Consider the following 16,792-nt stretch of genomic DNA (forward strand, 5'->3'; position numbering starts at 1 on the left):
TTGGAGCTAAAATCAAAAACTCCACTGTATGTCACTGACCTGAATGATGGTCAGCAGCAAAAAAAAATATGCAGAGGAGTACAAGTCCAATGGTTTCATTTCATTTCTGAATGAGTTTTTAAGTATATTATTTATTTTTAACCGGCTTCCTCTTTGACATGAGACATTGTACCCAAGATCCTCCAACATTCCTAATGGTTCTCATTTGCCATTTTCTCATTTAAATAAAAATTTAGTTTCTCGTTTCATCAAAAATTCTAATTTTTCTCATTTTCTCAAAAGTTTCTCATTTGTGTTTGTAAATATGTTTAATACGTAAAACCCAAGTAGTGAAGTTGTGAAGTGGCTGTCTTAACGACTGATGTCAGAACAGATGCCCCAAATCAGTTCTAACCAATCTCAAATATTATCATTACTGTTATTATTATTATATTTATTTGCATATTTGACAGGCTGGTGCCTTTACCCAAAGGAAGTTACAAGATCAAGATACAGTACACTGGGGCAAGGGCAAGTTGAGCAACCTAAGTGAGAGAACAAAAATTGACTTATAGAGAAATCTACACTGAAAAAGAAGTCTACATTAAAAAGAAGTCTACATTGGTGTGCACTGTTTTGTTTCATGTACTCAAAGCTGGTCCCAATCCGTCTGGGTCTAGTCCATCTAAGTCTTTCTCACCTATACCAGCCACTAAACTGGTGTTGCACCCAAGCATCACCCTTCGTCTTATAGGTGGTGAGTCCACAAGATGGCACCACATCGCCACTTCAGGCTGAACCCATGTATGTATGTATGTTGCCTGAACACGTGGCTCCAGGCGTGGGCCCCAGTGACCCTATGCCGGGAGTTAAAATATCTTGAGATCTTGTTCATCAGTTATGGAAAAAGAAAATGTGAAATAAATAAGGGGACTGGAGCAATTGCAGCTGTTCTGCCGGTGCTGTACTAGTTCATGGCGGTGAAGTGGGAGCTGAGTCTAAAGTCAAAACTCTTGGTTGATCTACATCAGAAATGAGGTTTCTCCACAGGGTGGCTGGGCTGTTACTCCATGATGGGGTGAGAAACTCAGTCATTCAGGAGAGCCTCCAAGTACTGTTGCTATTTCATCGGATTGAGAGGATCCAGCTGTAGTGGTTTGGGTATGTTGTAAGGATGCCCCCAAGGTGGTTCCCCCAGAGCTCCTCCAGTGATGTCCCACTGGGCAGAGACCCTGCAGAACACTCAGGACATGCTGGAAGCATCATATTTTTCAGCTGGCTTGGGAACATCTGGGAATCTTAAGCTGGAGACAAGGACATCTGAGCTGACCTACTTGGCCTGCTGCCACCATGACCCTCACTGGGAAAGGAGATTTTAGAAAATGAGATGAGATGAGATGGTGTGCTCTGTTGAAGACTCTATATAAAATACAGATTGATAAATCTCAGCCTCCATTCTTTTGTTACCATTGTACATCTATGTACAGCATGAGCTGTTCTTATTTTTTTTTTCTTCATTTTAATCTTACAGAGCTTTCTAAATCATCTGCAACACTGCAGGCTACAAGATAAATTATGAAAATCATTATACGGTGTAAATAACTGTAATTAATGTAGAATTTTGCAAATAGAATGTGAATGTTTAAAAGCCCAAGCCTTGGTTACATAATGAGTTTCTGACATCTGTGACTGATTAAATGTGGCTGTTAATATTTTAGCTGTTTGAACTCTTTTTATGTGTTGTATGAAGCTTGAAAAAGCAGTAAGGTGACTCTGACGTCCCCACTGTGTCAAGATGGCTATTTTGCAGTGACTATACTGTAGGGGATTGAAGTCATTAAAACCAAAGATTGCAGAGAACCTAATACCTCTAGGAAAGTCAAAGCTGCCTGACATGGCTGTGCACACCACTCCTGATTTATGACTCAGTACTGCCGATTAAAAACCCAGCCCCCCGTTTCCAGCTGTTCTTTGGTCACTGAAGCTCTCATCCCATTTGGCACCAAGAAAAGTAGGAAACTGAGCCTTCGTGTCTACAGTCCGACAGGCCTGTCACATTACGGTTTACAATGAGGACAAGCTTCTTTTCAGGAATGGCATCCAGCATTCTGTCATCCACATGTCTTTTGAAAACATACAAATTCTTGGAGATTTTAGAACCATGGCCCAAGCACAAAGTAAGATCTGGTTCATAGGGGCAAGTCTGTGATGGGTGGGAACAAATCTGCCACACTGTGCCACTTCCTCCTGCACTTACCTTTATCACTGAAATTTTACATAATAATATTGTACATTATAATTATGAATAACAGAAGGGGCTGGGGACACTGGGCACAAGTCAGGGTACCAGTTGATCACAGAACCCACTCAGGTATATGCCTACACCAACCAGTATGGAATCACCAGTTGTTCTTGCAGTGATACGCTGAGTGGCACAGTGCTGCTCCTTTACAATTCCAGGTGTTATAATTCTCCTCCTTATTCATTGGTCAAGAGTTCCGTGTTCAGTTTAGAAATGTCAGTGCCACAAGCACTGAGCATAAACAGAAAACTATTGTTATGATTTTTTAACAATATTTTAACAAAGAAACATGCGTTTTACAAGTTTTGAGTACACATCAACAATTAACTTCAGTACGGATTACACAACACAAGTAACGTGAGATTTGGTTCATCTTTTTTCACATGGACATTTTTCACGTCATTTGCTGTTGTACAGATTTTGGTCACTATTTCTTTCTATTATATCATAAACTTTTTGTTCTGTCCATTCTGCATGATTAGATTACAGAGATTAGAAATCTTTATTGTGATACACACTGCAAGAGTATAATGAAATTTTTGTGTCACAGTTGCAGTGATTTATAAATAAATACAATAAATAAATAAGAGTAACAAAATATTTATAAATTAATAAATAAACAGCCTAAAAATACAGTAAGTAAGATAAGAGTTTTAAAAAGTAACATACAGTACACTAGCATATAATCCAGCAGGTGGGTACAGTACAGAGTGCAGAGCAGGTAGGATCGGCTTACTGGAAGTTCAGTGACCTTATGGCCTGGAGGATGAAGCTGTTCCTGAAGTGGGCCGAGTGAGTGGTGAGGCTCAAGTAGTGTTTCCCAGAAGGCAGAAGTGGAAACAGGGAATGAGCTGGATGGTTATCATCAGAGATGATGGGTTCAGATCCCCTCAGACATCTGATTAAGTTGATGGTACGAAGCTGGGGAAGGTCAGCCTGAATGATTTTAGAAGCTGGATGGACAGTCCGTTGAAAGACTTTGTGATCCTGGCAAGTTAGGTTACCAAACCATACTATGATGCATTTGGTCAGGATACTTTCATTATTGCAGCGAGCCTTTGCTGAGCCTTTTGACTATGCAAATGGTATTGACTAACCATGAAAGGTAGTCTGTGATCTAGACACCCAGGAACCTTAAGCTGCTAACTCTCTGGACAGGGGAGCCAATTATGTGGAGTGGAGTGTGACCACCTTTGTTATTTCTGAAGTCAATAATGATCTCCTTTGTTTTCTTCAACATTCAGGTTGTTGTTATGGCACCATACAGTCAGGTCCTTTACTTCCCTCCTCTAGGCTGCCTCATCATTGTCACAAATGAGGACTATTACAGTGGTGCTGTCCGCAAAAACATATCCATATGCCCTCATGCTATGCTACACAGTCATAGGAGAATACAGAGATGATACGAGATTAAAAATTTTTCTAAGCCATCACTACAAACTATATGGGATAAGGAACATAAACAAAAATATTATTTTTGGGTGGAGTATTCCTTTAAGATGCCCTTTAGGTTTTTTTTAGGGGTATAATGATGTTTATTTCATAATTAATTTTAAGAAAGTTGATTTGCATCCCTATCTTTCTGACTTAGCTTCGGTAAAAAACTTTCAGTTCTTCATTCTACTTTGACCTTCATGCCTTACCAGTTTTGACCTAGTGTCTATCTGACTTTGTTTTTGCTCTGTTCCTACTAAAACATCTCCTGGTCTTCTTTCTTATTTTCTTTTCACTCACAATAGTCCTTGGATGACTTCAAGTACCCATAACACTAGGGACCTAGGTTTAAATCCTGCTCTCTTCACCATCTGTATAAAAGGTATATATTCTGTCAACATCACTATAAGTTACCTGGTCTTCTTTCAGATCTTAAAAATTTACAAAGATGTCCTTCTTCCAATATAACAAAGGTAATGAGTGAGAGTTAGAGTGACTCTGTGTGGTGTGCCTGACAGTGGACACAATTGTGTCCCACCTTGTGTTTAAGCTTCAGTTTCTTGTGATATCAGAATGGAAGTAGCACTGATGGTGAGTGAAACAGCAGAATTTTTACACAAAAGGTTTTGTGAAATGAACAGTAAAATTTGTTTTGCATGTGATTTCACAATAAAAAGCATTTCATTTTTTTGGGCTGGAAAACAAATAATATTGCTCCTTAAAGCCTTGTTAGAGCTTTAGAACACTAGAAACAATAGAATTTGCTAATAATGGGCCCTTCATTCTAACAAAGCTTGCTAATTTTATCCATTAATTCTAATTCCTCCAAAATAACATAAAATTGTGTTCAGAATTCTGTGTTTGCCTGCTTATATTTGGCAGCTGTGTTGTGCAGGTAATCTGCTTCATGTCTATAACATTAATTTTATTTTTTGGCTCTTGTTAACATCACTGAGGAAGAACGCAGTGTGTTTCTAAAAAATGTGAAATGCTGCAAATCATCACATGGAAACAGACTACGAAGGAACTCTGCCACCTATCAAACATCCTTTCATGATTCCCGCAGATGAGAATATGCACACTCCAGGTATAGTGGATGAACACACTGAGCAATTTTTCTGTCTCAGGTGCATCTTTAGGATTGCAATGTCTATACTTGTCATCATAATTGGCAAAGTGGCCATTGGGCTACTAGAAAAACTACTTTACTACACACATCTCATGGTTCAACAAACTTTTTTTCATTAGAAACATTACGTGACAGACAGACACAAACAGAATTAGCACAAAAAATGCTTTTAGACAGGAACTAAGACCTTTCTCCATGTGTCAATGGTGCAAATTTCACTGGTCACAAAATAAATTTAATTGGAAGTGAAACATGAAATTTCAGTGTGAACTCAATGTGATGTTAACCATTGGCTCATCACTAAGTAGCAGGTTCAAAAATAGATAGACATATCAGAAGAATATAGGATATTGAGATGTTAGCGGCAAAATCTTGTAGCTACATGCTGTTTATGTGGAGAATGGTGGCTCACCCATTGCTCATGAAGTTTTTTTCCTTGGTATTTTAGTTTCCTTCTACATCTTTAAAAAGTTCATTTTGGGTTCACTCATGGGTGTCTCTAATTGTTTGTGCATAGTGTTTGGCTCTCTGTAATCTTTTAACAGAAAATATGAGGTTACGGATATCATGATGGTCTCACAGTAAAAGGGACATGGGTTCAATCACAATCTTTGTTAGTTTTCTCTTGGTATTCTGGTTTCCTTTCACATCTCCGAGATGTCCATGATGGGTTGACTGGTAACCCTGTTTATAATGTTGGGGAAGGTAGTGGGTGGGCATATTACAAGAATGGGATGGAATGATAGCACAGAAGTGTGTCCTGTGGCCTCACCGCACCAGGCCTTGAGGTTCATTTTCTCCCAGTATGCATTTTCAATGCTAAAGTTAATCATTGACTGTGAATTGGCTTGTTGAGTGGGTGTGTTGCTTCTAGGACTAACCCCCTCCTTGTGCCAGCTGCTGAGTGGTTCATCAAGCACCAGTACCCCATAACCCTATAAAAACCAGGTCCAAAAAATCAGTTAATGGGAGGATGGCTACTTCCCATAAAGGTTCATCTTTTGTGCTTCTTTTTACTCCATAGTTAAAGGGATGCACAAGAAGCCACCTGAAGGGACCTGGCAACACAATAAACTACATTTATCTTAAGATGGACAACATCAAAGAAAAATCGAATATCTTAGAGATAAACTGTTTCTTTACAGCATTGCTACCAATGCCTTGCATTCATTTTATAAACTGTTTTTTTTAAGCAGTTCTGCACATATTCCATATAATGTTCGTGTGCCCACTCTTACTCACACACAGACAACAAATTCTCTTATCTTGATTTGCAGACTCACATTTTTCTGAAGTCACAGGCCTTGTACTCGGGCCAGTCAATGTAGCAGACCACGCGGTCTGGCAGGTCAGCTGTGACAGAGTAGTAGTACTGAGGAAACGCCAGGCACATGGCCAAGAACCAGATGACAGAGATGATTATCTTGGTCTCTGTGGATGACAGCCTTTGCTGCAGAGGGTGGATGATGGCAACATACCTGCAGGGTTAAAAAAGGAAGAAGTTATGAAAATGTGTTGAATCTTTCCTGCAAGTGCCAATGACTCTCATTACATTTGTGAGCTTTTCAGCAGTGTGTTCTTCACACAGGTACAACACAGGCTGCCGTCCAGTGACTGGAGTAGCATGTCCCACAGAAAGCACTGCTTTGACTAATCCTTTATTACTCAAATTCATTATGTGTAATTTTATATATAGTGCCTTTCTTGATGAATATTTTTTAAAATGTTGAGAATATTCATTAAAACTTCCTTATATACTCAGATGATTGTGTGACTGATACTCTGCTGGCTACAAAATGTTATTTCACTGCCCACTATCAGATGATCGTCACTCTTCTGTTCTCATTCATCTATTGTGAATGCTAGGGGTCGCGGCTGCTCCTTTTACCCCAAAGGACAGATGCTCAGGACACAAAGTAAAAGCACCCAGACGACCTTTAATAGTTTTCTTCTTTAAATAGTGCCTTTCGAGCACCACAGCCACCATAAACACATTAAATAAATAATAAATTAACACAATTCTCTCCTCCACACCTCCAAACAAGTTCTGTCTTCTACCTCCTAACTCCAGCTCGCTTTCTGGGTCTCCAGCAGTCCTTTATGTGGTCCTTGACCCGGAACTGCTTCTGCCCATCCATCCACATGACTTGCTAGCACTTCTGGGTTAGGTGAAGAACTGCCTTTTCTTCAGCCCAGAAATACTTCGAAGCTTCCGTCCTCATGACTCGTGAGTACTTCTGTTCAATGAATGAGGCATGGCTCCTTTGGTCCTGTTACAGCTCCTCCTGGCGGCACCCACGGTACCCAACAGGGCTAAGAAAACACACTCCAAGTCCCAGGATGCCCTGCGGGAATCCGGGGCACCGTTACATTCCAGGGGAGCTATAATCTAGAGTTTTGGGGGAGACAGTGTTCAAAAGCCGCTGCCTCTCCCCATCCTTCCATCCTCAGGGTGTCCCGGCTGGGTTGAGCTGCCGGACATCTATCACACTATCAATATTTACTGTTAACCATCAGGTGATGGATGCTGGACTGGCCAATATGATAGGCACTGCTGTCAATTTATTAATGTTTCCTCTGTTATTGTATATGATCAGATGATTGTCCTTCTTCTAGTAAGTCAGTATATTGCTGCCTAGTATCCTATTCTATCCTATAAAGTGTCATGCTCTGTTCTTTATGTTGAGGTGACTGGCACACTACCTGGTCACTCACTGTTATATCACTGCCCACTAACTTATGGTTGGTCATGTTCTGCAATCTACATAACCTCCTATGATGAATAAAAAATTTGGATGGCGTTTTCCCTCACCCGGAGGCAGGCCTGGAGGTGGGGCTCGATGGCAAGCGCCTGGTGGCCGGGCTTGCACCCATGGGGCTTGGTCGGGCACAGCCCGAAAAGGCAACGTGGGTCACCCTTCCCATGGGCTCACCACCTTTGGGTATGGGCCAAGGAGGTCAGGTGCAGTGTGAGTTGGTTGGTGGCCGAAGGCAGGGACCTTGGCAGTCCAATCCTCGGCTACAGAAGCTGGCTCTTGGGACGTGGAATGTCACCTCTCTAAAGGGGAAGGAGCCTGAGCTAGTGCGCGAGGTCGAGAGGTTCCAGCTAGATATAGCCAGGCTCACCTCAACGCACAGCTTGGACTCTGGAACCAATCTCCTTGAGAGGGGCTAGACTCTGTACCACTCTGGAGTTGCCCCCAGTCAGAGGTGCAGAGCAGGTGTGGCCATACTTATTGCCCCCCGACTTGGAGCCTGTACATTGGGGTTTACCCCGGTAGACGAGAGGGTAGCCTCCCAGTTTGGAGTACCCACCCTTTTTGGAGTCCCTGGAGGGGGTGCTAGAGGGCATACCTTCTGGGGACTCCCTCGTACTGCTAGGAGACTTCAATGCTCACGTGGGCAATGACAGTGAGACCTGGAAGGGCGTGATTGGGAGGAATGGCCCCCCCGATCTGAACCCGAGTGGTGTTTTGTTATTGGACTTCTGTGCTCGTCACGGATTGTCCATAACAAACACCATGTTCAAGCATAGGGATGTTCATATGTGCACTTGGCACCAGGACACCCTAGGCCTCAGTTCGATGATCGACTTAGTGGTCGTGTCGTCGGACTTGCGGCCACATGTCTTGGACACTCGGGTGAAGAGAGGGGCGGAGCTGTCAACTGATCACCACCTGGTGGTGAGTTGGCTTCGATGGTGGGGGAGGTTGCCGGTCAGGCCTGGTAGGCCCAAACATGAGCCCCCTGCCAGAAGTAGCTTCAACTCCCACCTCCGGCAGAACTTTGACCACGTCCCGAGGGAGGTGGGGGACATTGAGTCCGAATGGGCCATGTTCCGTGCCTCTATTGTTGAGGCGGCTGACCGGAGCTGTGGCCATAAGGTGGTCGGTGCCTGTCGTGGTGGCAATCCCCGAACACGTTGGTGGACACCGGCGGTGAGGGATGCCGTCAAGCTGAAGAAGGAGTCCTTTTGTCCTGTGGGACTCTGGAGGCAGCTAATAGGTACCGGCAGGCCAAGCGGATTGCGGCTTCGGTGGTTGCTGAGGCAAAAACTCGGGCATGGGAGGAGTTTGGGAAGGCCATGGAGAACGACTTTCGGACGGTTTCGAGGTGATTCTGGTCCACCGTCCGGCGTCTCAGGAGGGGGAAGCAGTGAAGTGTCAACACTGTATATGGTGGGAATGGTGCGCTGCTGACCTCGACTCGGGACGTTGTGGGTCGGTGGGGGGGAGTACTTCAAAGACCTCCTCAATCCCACTAACATGCCTTCCAATGAGGAAGCAGAGCCTGGGGACTCGGAGGTGGGCTCCCCCATCTCTGGGACTGAGGTCACCGAAGTGGTCAAAAAACTCCTTGGTGGCAGGGCCCTGGGGGTGGATGAGATACGCCCGGAGTTCCTCAAGGCTCTGGATGTTGTAGGACTGTCTTGGTTGACACGTCTCTGCAACATCACATGGACATCAGGGACAGTGCCTCTGGATTGGCAGACCGGGGTGGTGGTCCCCCTCTTTAAGAAGGGGGACCGAAGGGTGTGTTCCAACTACAGAGGGATCACACTCCTCAGCCTCCCTGGAAATGTCTATTCAGGGGTTCTGGAGAGGAGGGTCCGTCGGACAGTCAAACCTCGGATTCAGGAGGAACAGTGTGGTTTTCATCCTGGTCGTGGAACATTGGACCAGCTCTACACCCTTAGCAGAGTCCTGGAGGGTGCATGGGAGTTCGCCCAACCAGTCTACATGTGTTTTGTGGACTTGGAAAAGGCGTTCGACCGTGTCCCTCGGGGAATCCTGTGGGGGGTGCTCCGGGAGTATGGGGTACCGGACCCCCTGATAAGAGCTGTTTGGTCCCTGTACAACCGTTGTCAGAGCTTGGTCCGTATTGCCAGCAGTAAGTCGAACCCGTTTCCAGTAAGAGTTGGACTCCGCCAGGGCTGCCCTTTGTCACCGATTCTGTTCATAACTTTTATGGACAGAATTTCTAGGTGCAGCCAGGGCATTGAGGGGGTCCGGTTTGGTGGACTCAGGATTGGGTCACTGCTTTTTGCAGATGATGCTGTCCTGTTTGCTTCATCAGGCTGTGATCTTCAGCTCTATGTGGATCGGTTTGCAGCCGAGTGTGAAGCGGCTGGGATGGGAATCAGCACCTCCAAATCCGAGACCATGGTCCTCAGCCGGAAAAGGGTGGAGTGCCCACTCAGGGTTGGGAACGAGATCCTGCCTCAAGTGGAGGAGTTCAAGTATCTCGGGGTCTTGTTCACGAGTGAGGGAAGAATGGAGCGTGAGATCAACAGGCGAATCGGTGCGGCGTCAGCAGTGATGCGGGCTCTGCATCGGTCTGTCGTGGTGAAAAAGGAGCTGAGCCGCAAGGCGAAGCTCTCAATTTACCAGTCGATCTATGTTCCTACCCTCACCTATGGTCATGAGCTATGGGTAGTGACCGAAAGAACGAGATCGCGAATACAAGTGGCTGAAATGAGTTTCCTCCGCAGGGTGTCTGGGCTTTCCCTTAAAGATAGGATGAGAAGCTCAGTCATCCGGGAGGGGCTCATAGTAGAGCCGCTGCTCCTCCGCATCGAGAGGAGTCAGATGAGGTGGCTCGAGCATCTGATCAGGATGCCTCCTGGATGCCTCCCTGGTGAGGTGTTCCAGGCACGTCTAACCGGGAGGAGGCCCCGGGGAAGACCCAGGACACTCTGGAGGGACTATGTCTCCCGGCTGGCCTGGGAACGCCTCAGGATTCTCCCGGAAAAGCTAGAAGAAGTGGCCAGGGAGAGGGAAGTCTGGGTATCTCTGCTCAAGCTGCTGCCCCCGCGATTCGACCTCGGATAAGCGGAAGAGGATGGATGGATGGATGGATGAATGTTCTGCAATCTTTGCTGTTACTGATCAGGCGAAGGGAACTCTGCTGGCCAATATCTTCATTAAGGTATTATCCTCTTATGTTTATTACCCGATGAATGACACCCTACTAGCCAGTCTGGTGTATCACTGCCTAGTAGGCTATCCACTTATTGGCACTCTTCATTGGTCTTTGCTGTTTGTGATCAGCTTCTTGATACTCTGCTAGGCCACACTGGCATATTATCACCCATTTTCATGTGATTGACACTGTTTAAAACTTTTTAATGTATCATACTATCCTGATTTTAATCAACTGACTCGCAGATGCAATAAGGGGACTGGGGTGTCCCATGTAGTTTTCTGTTCTCCCTGTGTGTATATGGATTTCCTTTGGCTGCTCCAGTTTCCTCCCATAATCCAAAAGCTTGCAGGGTAGGTGAATTGGCACTGTTAACTTCATCCACTTGTGTGTGTGTGTGTGTGGGTGTGTGTTTGTGCCAGAATGTTCGCCCTGCAATTGAGTGGTTCCCTGTCCAGGGATTGTTCTTGCCTTCTACCCACTGCTTGCTGGAATAGGCTCCAGCTTGGAATGAGTGAGTTTGGAAAATGAGTGGGTGGATGGATGGATGACTGGCAGTCTAGTGTATGGTTTCTTGCTATTATCAGATTGACATTGTTCAGCCCTCTTTAAAGTTTCTCTTTTGTATCTTATGATCCACTTATTGGTACTCTGCTGGCTGCTCTGGTATGCTTCTGCCCACTGTCATGATACTGGCAGTGGTCACACCATTATCTTCTGCTGCTCATGATCAAATCCCTGGTTGCATGCAGCCCATACTGGCATTACACCATCTGCTGCTTATCATTGATGCTTATGCCCCTGATGTTTATGATTGAATCAAACACATCCACCACACCTGCTACTCATTGTGCCAAGGATGTCAGAATTTCTTATGCGCCCTGCATTTCTCTCCATTTGTCTCTCTTTCCCTTTCAGATGGCTAACTCAGGACTGGCTACAAACAGACCAATGAGCCCTGAAAGAGACGAAGTGCTTCAGCGTGGATTATTGTCATCTTTGTCACTGCTGGTCTGACAATCTTAATCAGCCGCCTTTCCGGATTACCCAGGAGATCAGAGGCAAAAAGCGATAGCTGTGAGTAGTGATGCATGCAGCTTTCATTTCACTAGTCCCACATCGTAGAGCTTGTCGCATGGAGGCTTATGATAGAAAAAATAAAATCATTTTCATCATGGTGACTAAGAGCTACTGAGAATGCAATTAATAAATCCCCCAAAAGTAACCCAAGAGGGCCATCAATAGGAACACAGAAGAATGGTCTGATTGCATTGGGATCACGTTTAGATAAACGATGACCTGCAGATCAAATATCAGCAGTGTGGCACTAAAGTGACATGGGAGTCCGAGTAGATCTGGGCTGTCATACGTTTGCTGGTTGTTGGGCTGGTGGAGTAAAGGCAGCAATTTCAGATGTCACCCAATTCCCCTCACAGAAGTTACAATACTTATGCAGGGACTAAGTGGGTCTAAAACAGATCCACTTTGAATTGTTTGCATTTTCTCATTGAGAAATTATAAAAAAAGAGAATGCCCTTTCTAATATTTGACCAGGCAAAGTGGCCAGTTTTAATTTCTAAATGGCATATAGACTCTATGCAATGCAAAAGTAATTTCTCTTTCAGAGTTTACACTTATGCAAAATAGACTGAAAAAGAAAATATCAATACACCAAATAAAAAAAGGATTTAAGACCTTTTAAAAAATTCTAGCCAAAGAGACTGGCCAGACACAATATAATATACAGTAGGAGAACATCAGACATACAGGAGCAGACTGGATAACAGAGCACTAGTGATGAAAGAACATTCTGGAAAGCAAATGAAAGATCGATTCAGGCAAGATGCAATACAGGAATATTGATAAGTGTTTGATTAAGTAATATATTACAGTATGTGCAATAATAAATTGAAAAAAACAATGTTCCAAGAAGGAGAGCCTAAATTATGGTCCCAGAAAATAAAGTTATTACTACATATTAAAGTAAACTCCGAACAAAATTATGTCCTAGACAACAGGAGATATTGACTATGTTAATTGTAAAGTGAAAAACAAAAAGCTTAATAATAATAACAATAATAATAATAATAGAATCTTACAGGCACACCTGACTTTGAACCATATTGCTTTGGAAACAATGAAATAATTTCTTAGTTCAGTACAGATTACAAATTTCACAAAAGAACAGAGAAAAAAATCTGTTACTTCACCATTGCAACAGTACTCTCTACAATTTTAGTTGTATGCTGTACATCGATACGACGCTGGCTTACAGTATATAACATATTGTGTCGAGTGAAAACCAAGGCAGATTGTGACATATTACACATTTGTGAGGCCTCATCTGAATGTCATGTGCAGTTTTGGTTTTCATATTTAAAAAGCACTTAATAGAAAACTCAGGGAAGAGTAGCTCAGCTAATTCCAGGCTTGTAGAGTAAGAATGAAGAATTAAAACTAAAAGTGATTTCACAAATGAAACCTGAGCTTAGATAAATTTCACAAGAACATTTGCACAGAAAGAAGGGTAGGACAACATAGGTTAGCACTTCCGTTGCATGGGTCTCATGTTATATATGTTATATGTGCGTCTGCCAATGTGGAGTTTGTCTTAGTGGGTTTTTCATTCATTTTTTGTGAGTTTTCTTAATGCATTCAGAGAATTATAGATCTGTTTTGGTGTTTTTAGGATCAAGAACAGCAAAAATAACATTAGTTTCCCATTTTAGGGGGATTGAAGAAGGTGAAAATTATTACCATTATGCCCTGCTATTATCTTTAATTTGCTATGGGCAGCGCCTCTTTGGAGCTTTAGTGTTGAGTGTTTCCTTGACTATTTCTTCCAAGAATCTCTCTAGAAGGGGTGATTCAGGCGACATTATCAGCATGACAGTAAAATGCATGCATTAGAAACCTTTACTTATTGTCTTCCTGATGTTTAGAAACTAAGCTTCTGTTTTGGGCGTTTGAGTTCGGGTTTGTGAATTTAGTTTTGACTTCTGGCTTTGACCTTGGCTTGTTCTGGATGCATTTGATTAAAAATATATCTTTCTCACCCTGAGTCAGTAAAGCACCATCAATTTTTTGGCACTGAGAAGCTGAATGTACAGGTTGCAGAACTTTAGAAAATCTTTGATGGGAACTGGCCATTCAGCCTAACAAACTCGCCAACCCTATTTATGGAATTCCTCCAAAATACCATGAAGTTGAGATTTGAGTGACCCTAGAGTCCTACTTTCTGCCAAAATACATGGTAGGTTATTTCATATGTCTATGGTTCTCTGTGAAGAAAAACATTCTAATGTTTGTTTGAAATTTACCCTTAACAAGTTTCCGAATGTGTCCCCAAGTTCTTGATGAACTCATTTTAAAATAACAGTCTTGATCCAGTGGACTAATTCCCTCCATTAAACACTTCAATCATGTCACCTCTTAATCTTCTTTTGCTTAAACTGAAAAGGCTTAGCTTTTTTAAACTTTCCTCATAATTCATCCCCTGTAGCCCTGGAATCAGCTTAGTCTCTCTTCTCTGGACCTTTTCTAGTGCTGCTATGTCCTTTTTGTAGCCTGGTGACCAAAACTGGCCACAGTACTCCAGATGAGGCCTCACCAGTGTGTTATAAAGATTGAGCATAACCTCCTTGGACTTGTACTCCACACATCAGGGTGCTAAATAACTGAACATTCTGTTAGTCTTCTTAATGACTTCTGAGCACTGTCTGGAAGTTGACAGCGATGAGTTCACTGTGACTCCTAGTTTCCAAGGGTGTTCCTATGTTTTTTGTTTATTATTTTAATCAAAATTTTTTTTAGCCAATAGATCACATTTTAAAGATTGTATAATAACAGACGAAGAAAATTAATTAAAAATAGTACAAAAGGATAAGAGGACACACACTATTGCCCTGTGATGGACTGATCCTCTATCCAGGGCTTTTTCCTGTATTTGTTTCCAGTGTTGTTTGCTTGATGCCAACCAAATTGGTTTCCTTCTCTCTGTGATCACTGGATTGAGTGAATAACAAAATGGATGGATGCGGGGATAGATTAAAAAAAGGATGTTAAATAAGTGTTACTAACAAAGAGTCCCAGGCAATAAAGAGTTCCAAAGCACATAGTCTGAAAAACTTCCAATAATGCCTACTACAGAGGGATATCATCAACAAATCCCAACTAGGAGTAAGGGCGAAGCACCAAATCGTTATAAATAAAAGATTTATTTTGCACAAAAATGCATTCCAGTGACAATTAAGCTTTGTGGAGCACAAAGGCAAAATGTAATTGTGCGTAACAACAAAGCAATCTAAGGTAAATAGAGTTGCAATATAGAATCCGAAAGCAAGGTCAAATCACGGAGCAGACGACTGAAAAAAAATTACCAAGAATTTAGGAAAGTACAAGAAGCCACAATTCTAGAGTGCATTCACAATAAACTGCCACTGTGGATAGATACTCTGGATTTATGGGGCAGCGATGAGTATCTGGTGGTGATTGGCAGGCAGCCCCACCTTTTGGGGAACCACCCAGAAAACACAAGGAACATAACAAAGACAGCTTGTATACAAAACCCAACATAAACAAAGATGCACCTAATCATTATAAAAAGAATAAAAAATGAATAAAAGATTTATCAAACATGAATCTGAACCCCAGCCAGGGAAGGAACCCTGGCTGAGACATGATAATTAATCAGCTCAGTTAAAATAAAATAATGAATAAAGCACTTTAAAAATTAGAACACAAATATTGTTGACCATCCATTTAGTGGTTACCCATAAATTGCCTCTATCTAGAGCAAAAAAATGATAGCTCAGAAAGAGAAATACTGCTGTTCTGGCAGCAATTTCTTCATGTTTATGCATCGTTGAACTAGAGTTGATGTGAAATTTCAAAGTTCTAGTATTATGGTAAAATGCTTTGATCGGATTGGGAAGAAAGTAAGGATACACAAATTTGAAAGACAAAGCTATTGTTCATAATTTTATTAAATGATAAAACTGATGTGCCCATTACTTTTGTTGCAACCCTTGCAGATTGAAATGGATTTTAAATAAGACATATTCCACATATGTGGGGTGTACAGAAAGTTTCAGATTAGGAATTTCACAAACTGTATTAGTTAAGAGTAACTAAATAAAGTACTAAAAAAATGTTAAGAGAATAGTTTTCAAAGCAACAGTCCAAATAAGGTAGAGAGTAAAGGAGCTCTTGAGATAAACGAGCACACAAGATAACAATAAAAGTCAAACGAATCCCCTGAACAGTGGCGTATGGAAAGTCAGTTGAAACAACTATAGGGAGCGTCTGTCTTTTATACACATGTGAACCTATCTCATACCAATTAAAATTGACCGAAAAATGTCAAAACGGGAATACAAATGTCAAAAGGGGAATAAAAATTATCAGGGAAACCTTGACCACATCAACAAATCCTTTAATTATTTACTTCAATCAATTAAGTTACATTATACGTTAACAAAAAAAAATGAAGGTAGCAAAAATGCCAAATGAAAAATGAAAAATAAGAAATAAAATATAAATATAATGCAGCAACAAAAACCAAAAATACATCAACACAAAGAAATAGAACAAGAGCTTAAAGAAACGCAGATCTGAAAAATAAAGTCAAATCCACAATCCTGTAAACTAAATCATTGAAAAGTTAAAATTTCAAAGAGTAACAGTCCGAATTGAAAAGCTGAAAAGACTTTAAAACCATATCCAAAAAAGCACATGAAAAGGAGCAGAACACAGTTAACGCTAACTAATGGCAATGCCACTGCATCTGGGCAGTGGCAGCAGGTGCTTAATATACAGTAGCCGTCAGACTCTGCTGTAAAGCGTAAGGGCAGCACTTGAGGGCAGTTACATAAGCGCAACACACAACTTAACAATTAGTAACATAAACTATTGAGAAGAATTAAGTAAACTAACAATTAAATAAAACTTCATGACTGACTAATATAAAACCATCAGCAAGTCAGGAGTAGTTGCATTGTGCTCCTGTGTCAGTCAGATATTCCCAG

At 42.1% G+C, this 16,792-nt stretch overlaps 1 protein-coding gene across 1 annotated transcript in view; it reads right to left on the reverse strand.

Moving 5' to 3' along the window:
- The window catches only part of LOC114649191 (substance-P receptor-like), a 113,215-nt gene that overhangs the window by 34,867 nt on the left and 61,556 nt on the right, over positions 1-16,792 (reverse strand). Inside the window, exon 2 of the mRNA XM_028798660.2 lies at positions 6,128-6,322. Within this exon, the coding sequence (XP_028654493.1) occupies positions 6,128-6,322 (195 nt within the window). The remainder of the gene's footprint in view (positions 1-6,127; positions 6,323-16,792) is intronic.

Source organism: Erpetoichthys calabaricus, chromosome 1 (assembly GCF_900747795.2).
Source record: "Erpetoichthys calabaricus chromosome 1, fErpCal1.3, whole genome shotgun sequence".
NCBI lineage: Eukaryota > Metazoa > Chordata > Cladistia > Polypteriformes > Polypteridae > Erpetoichthys > Erpetoichthys calabaricus.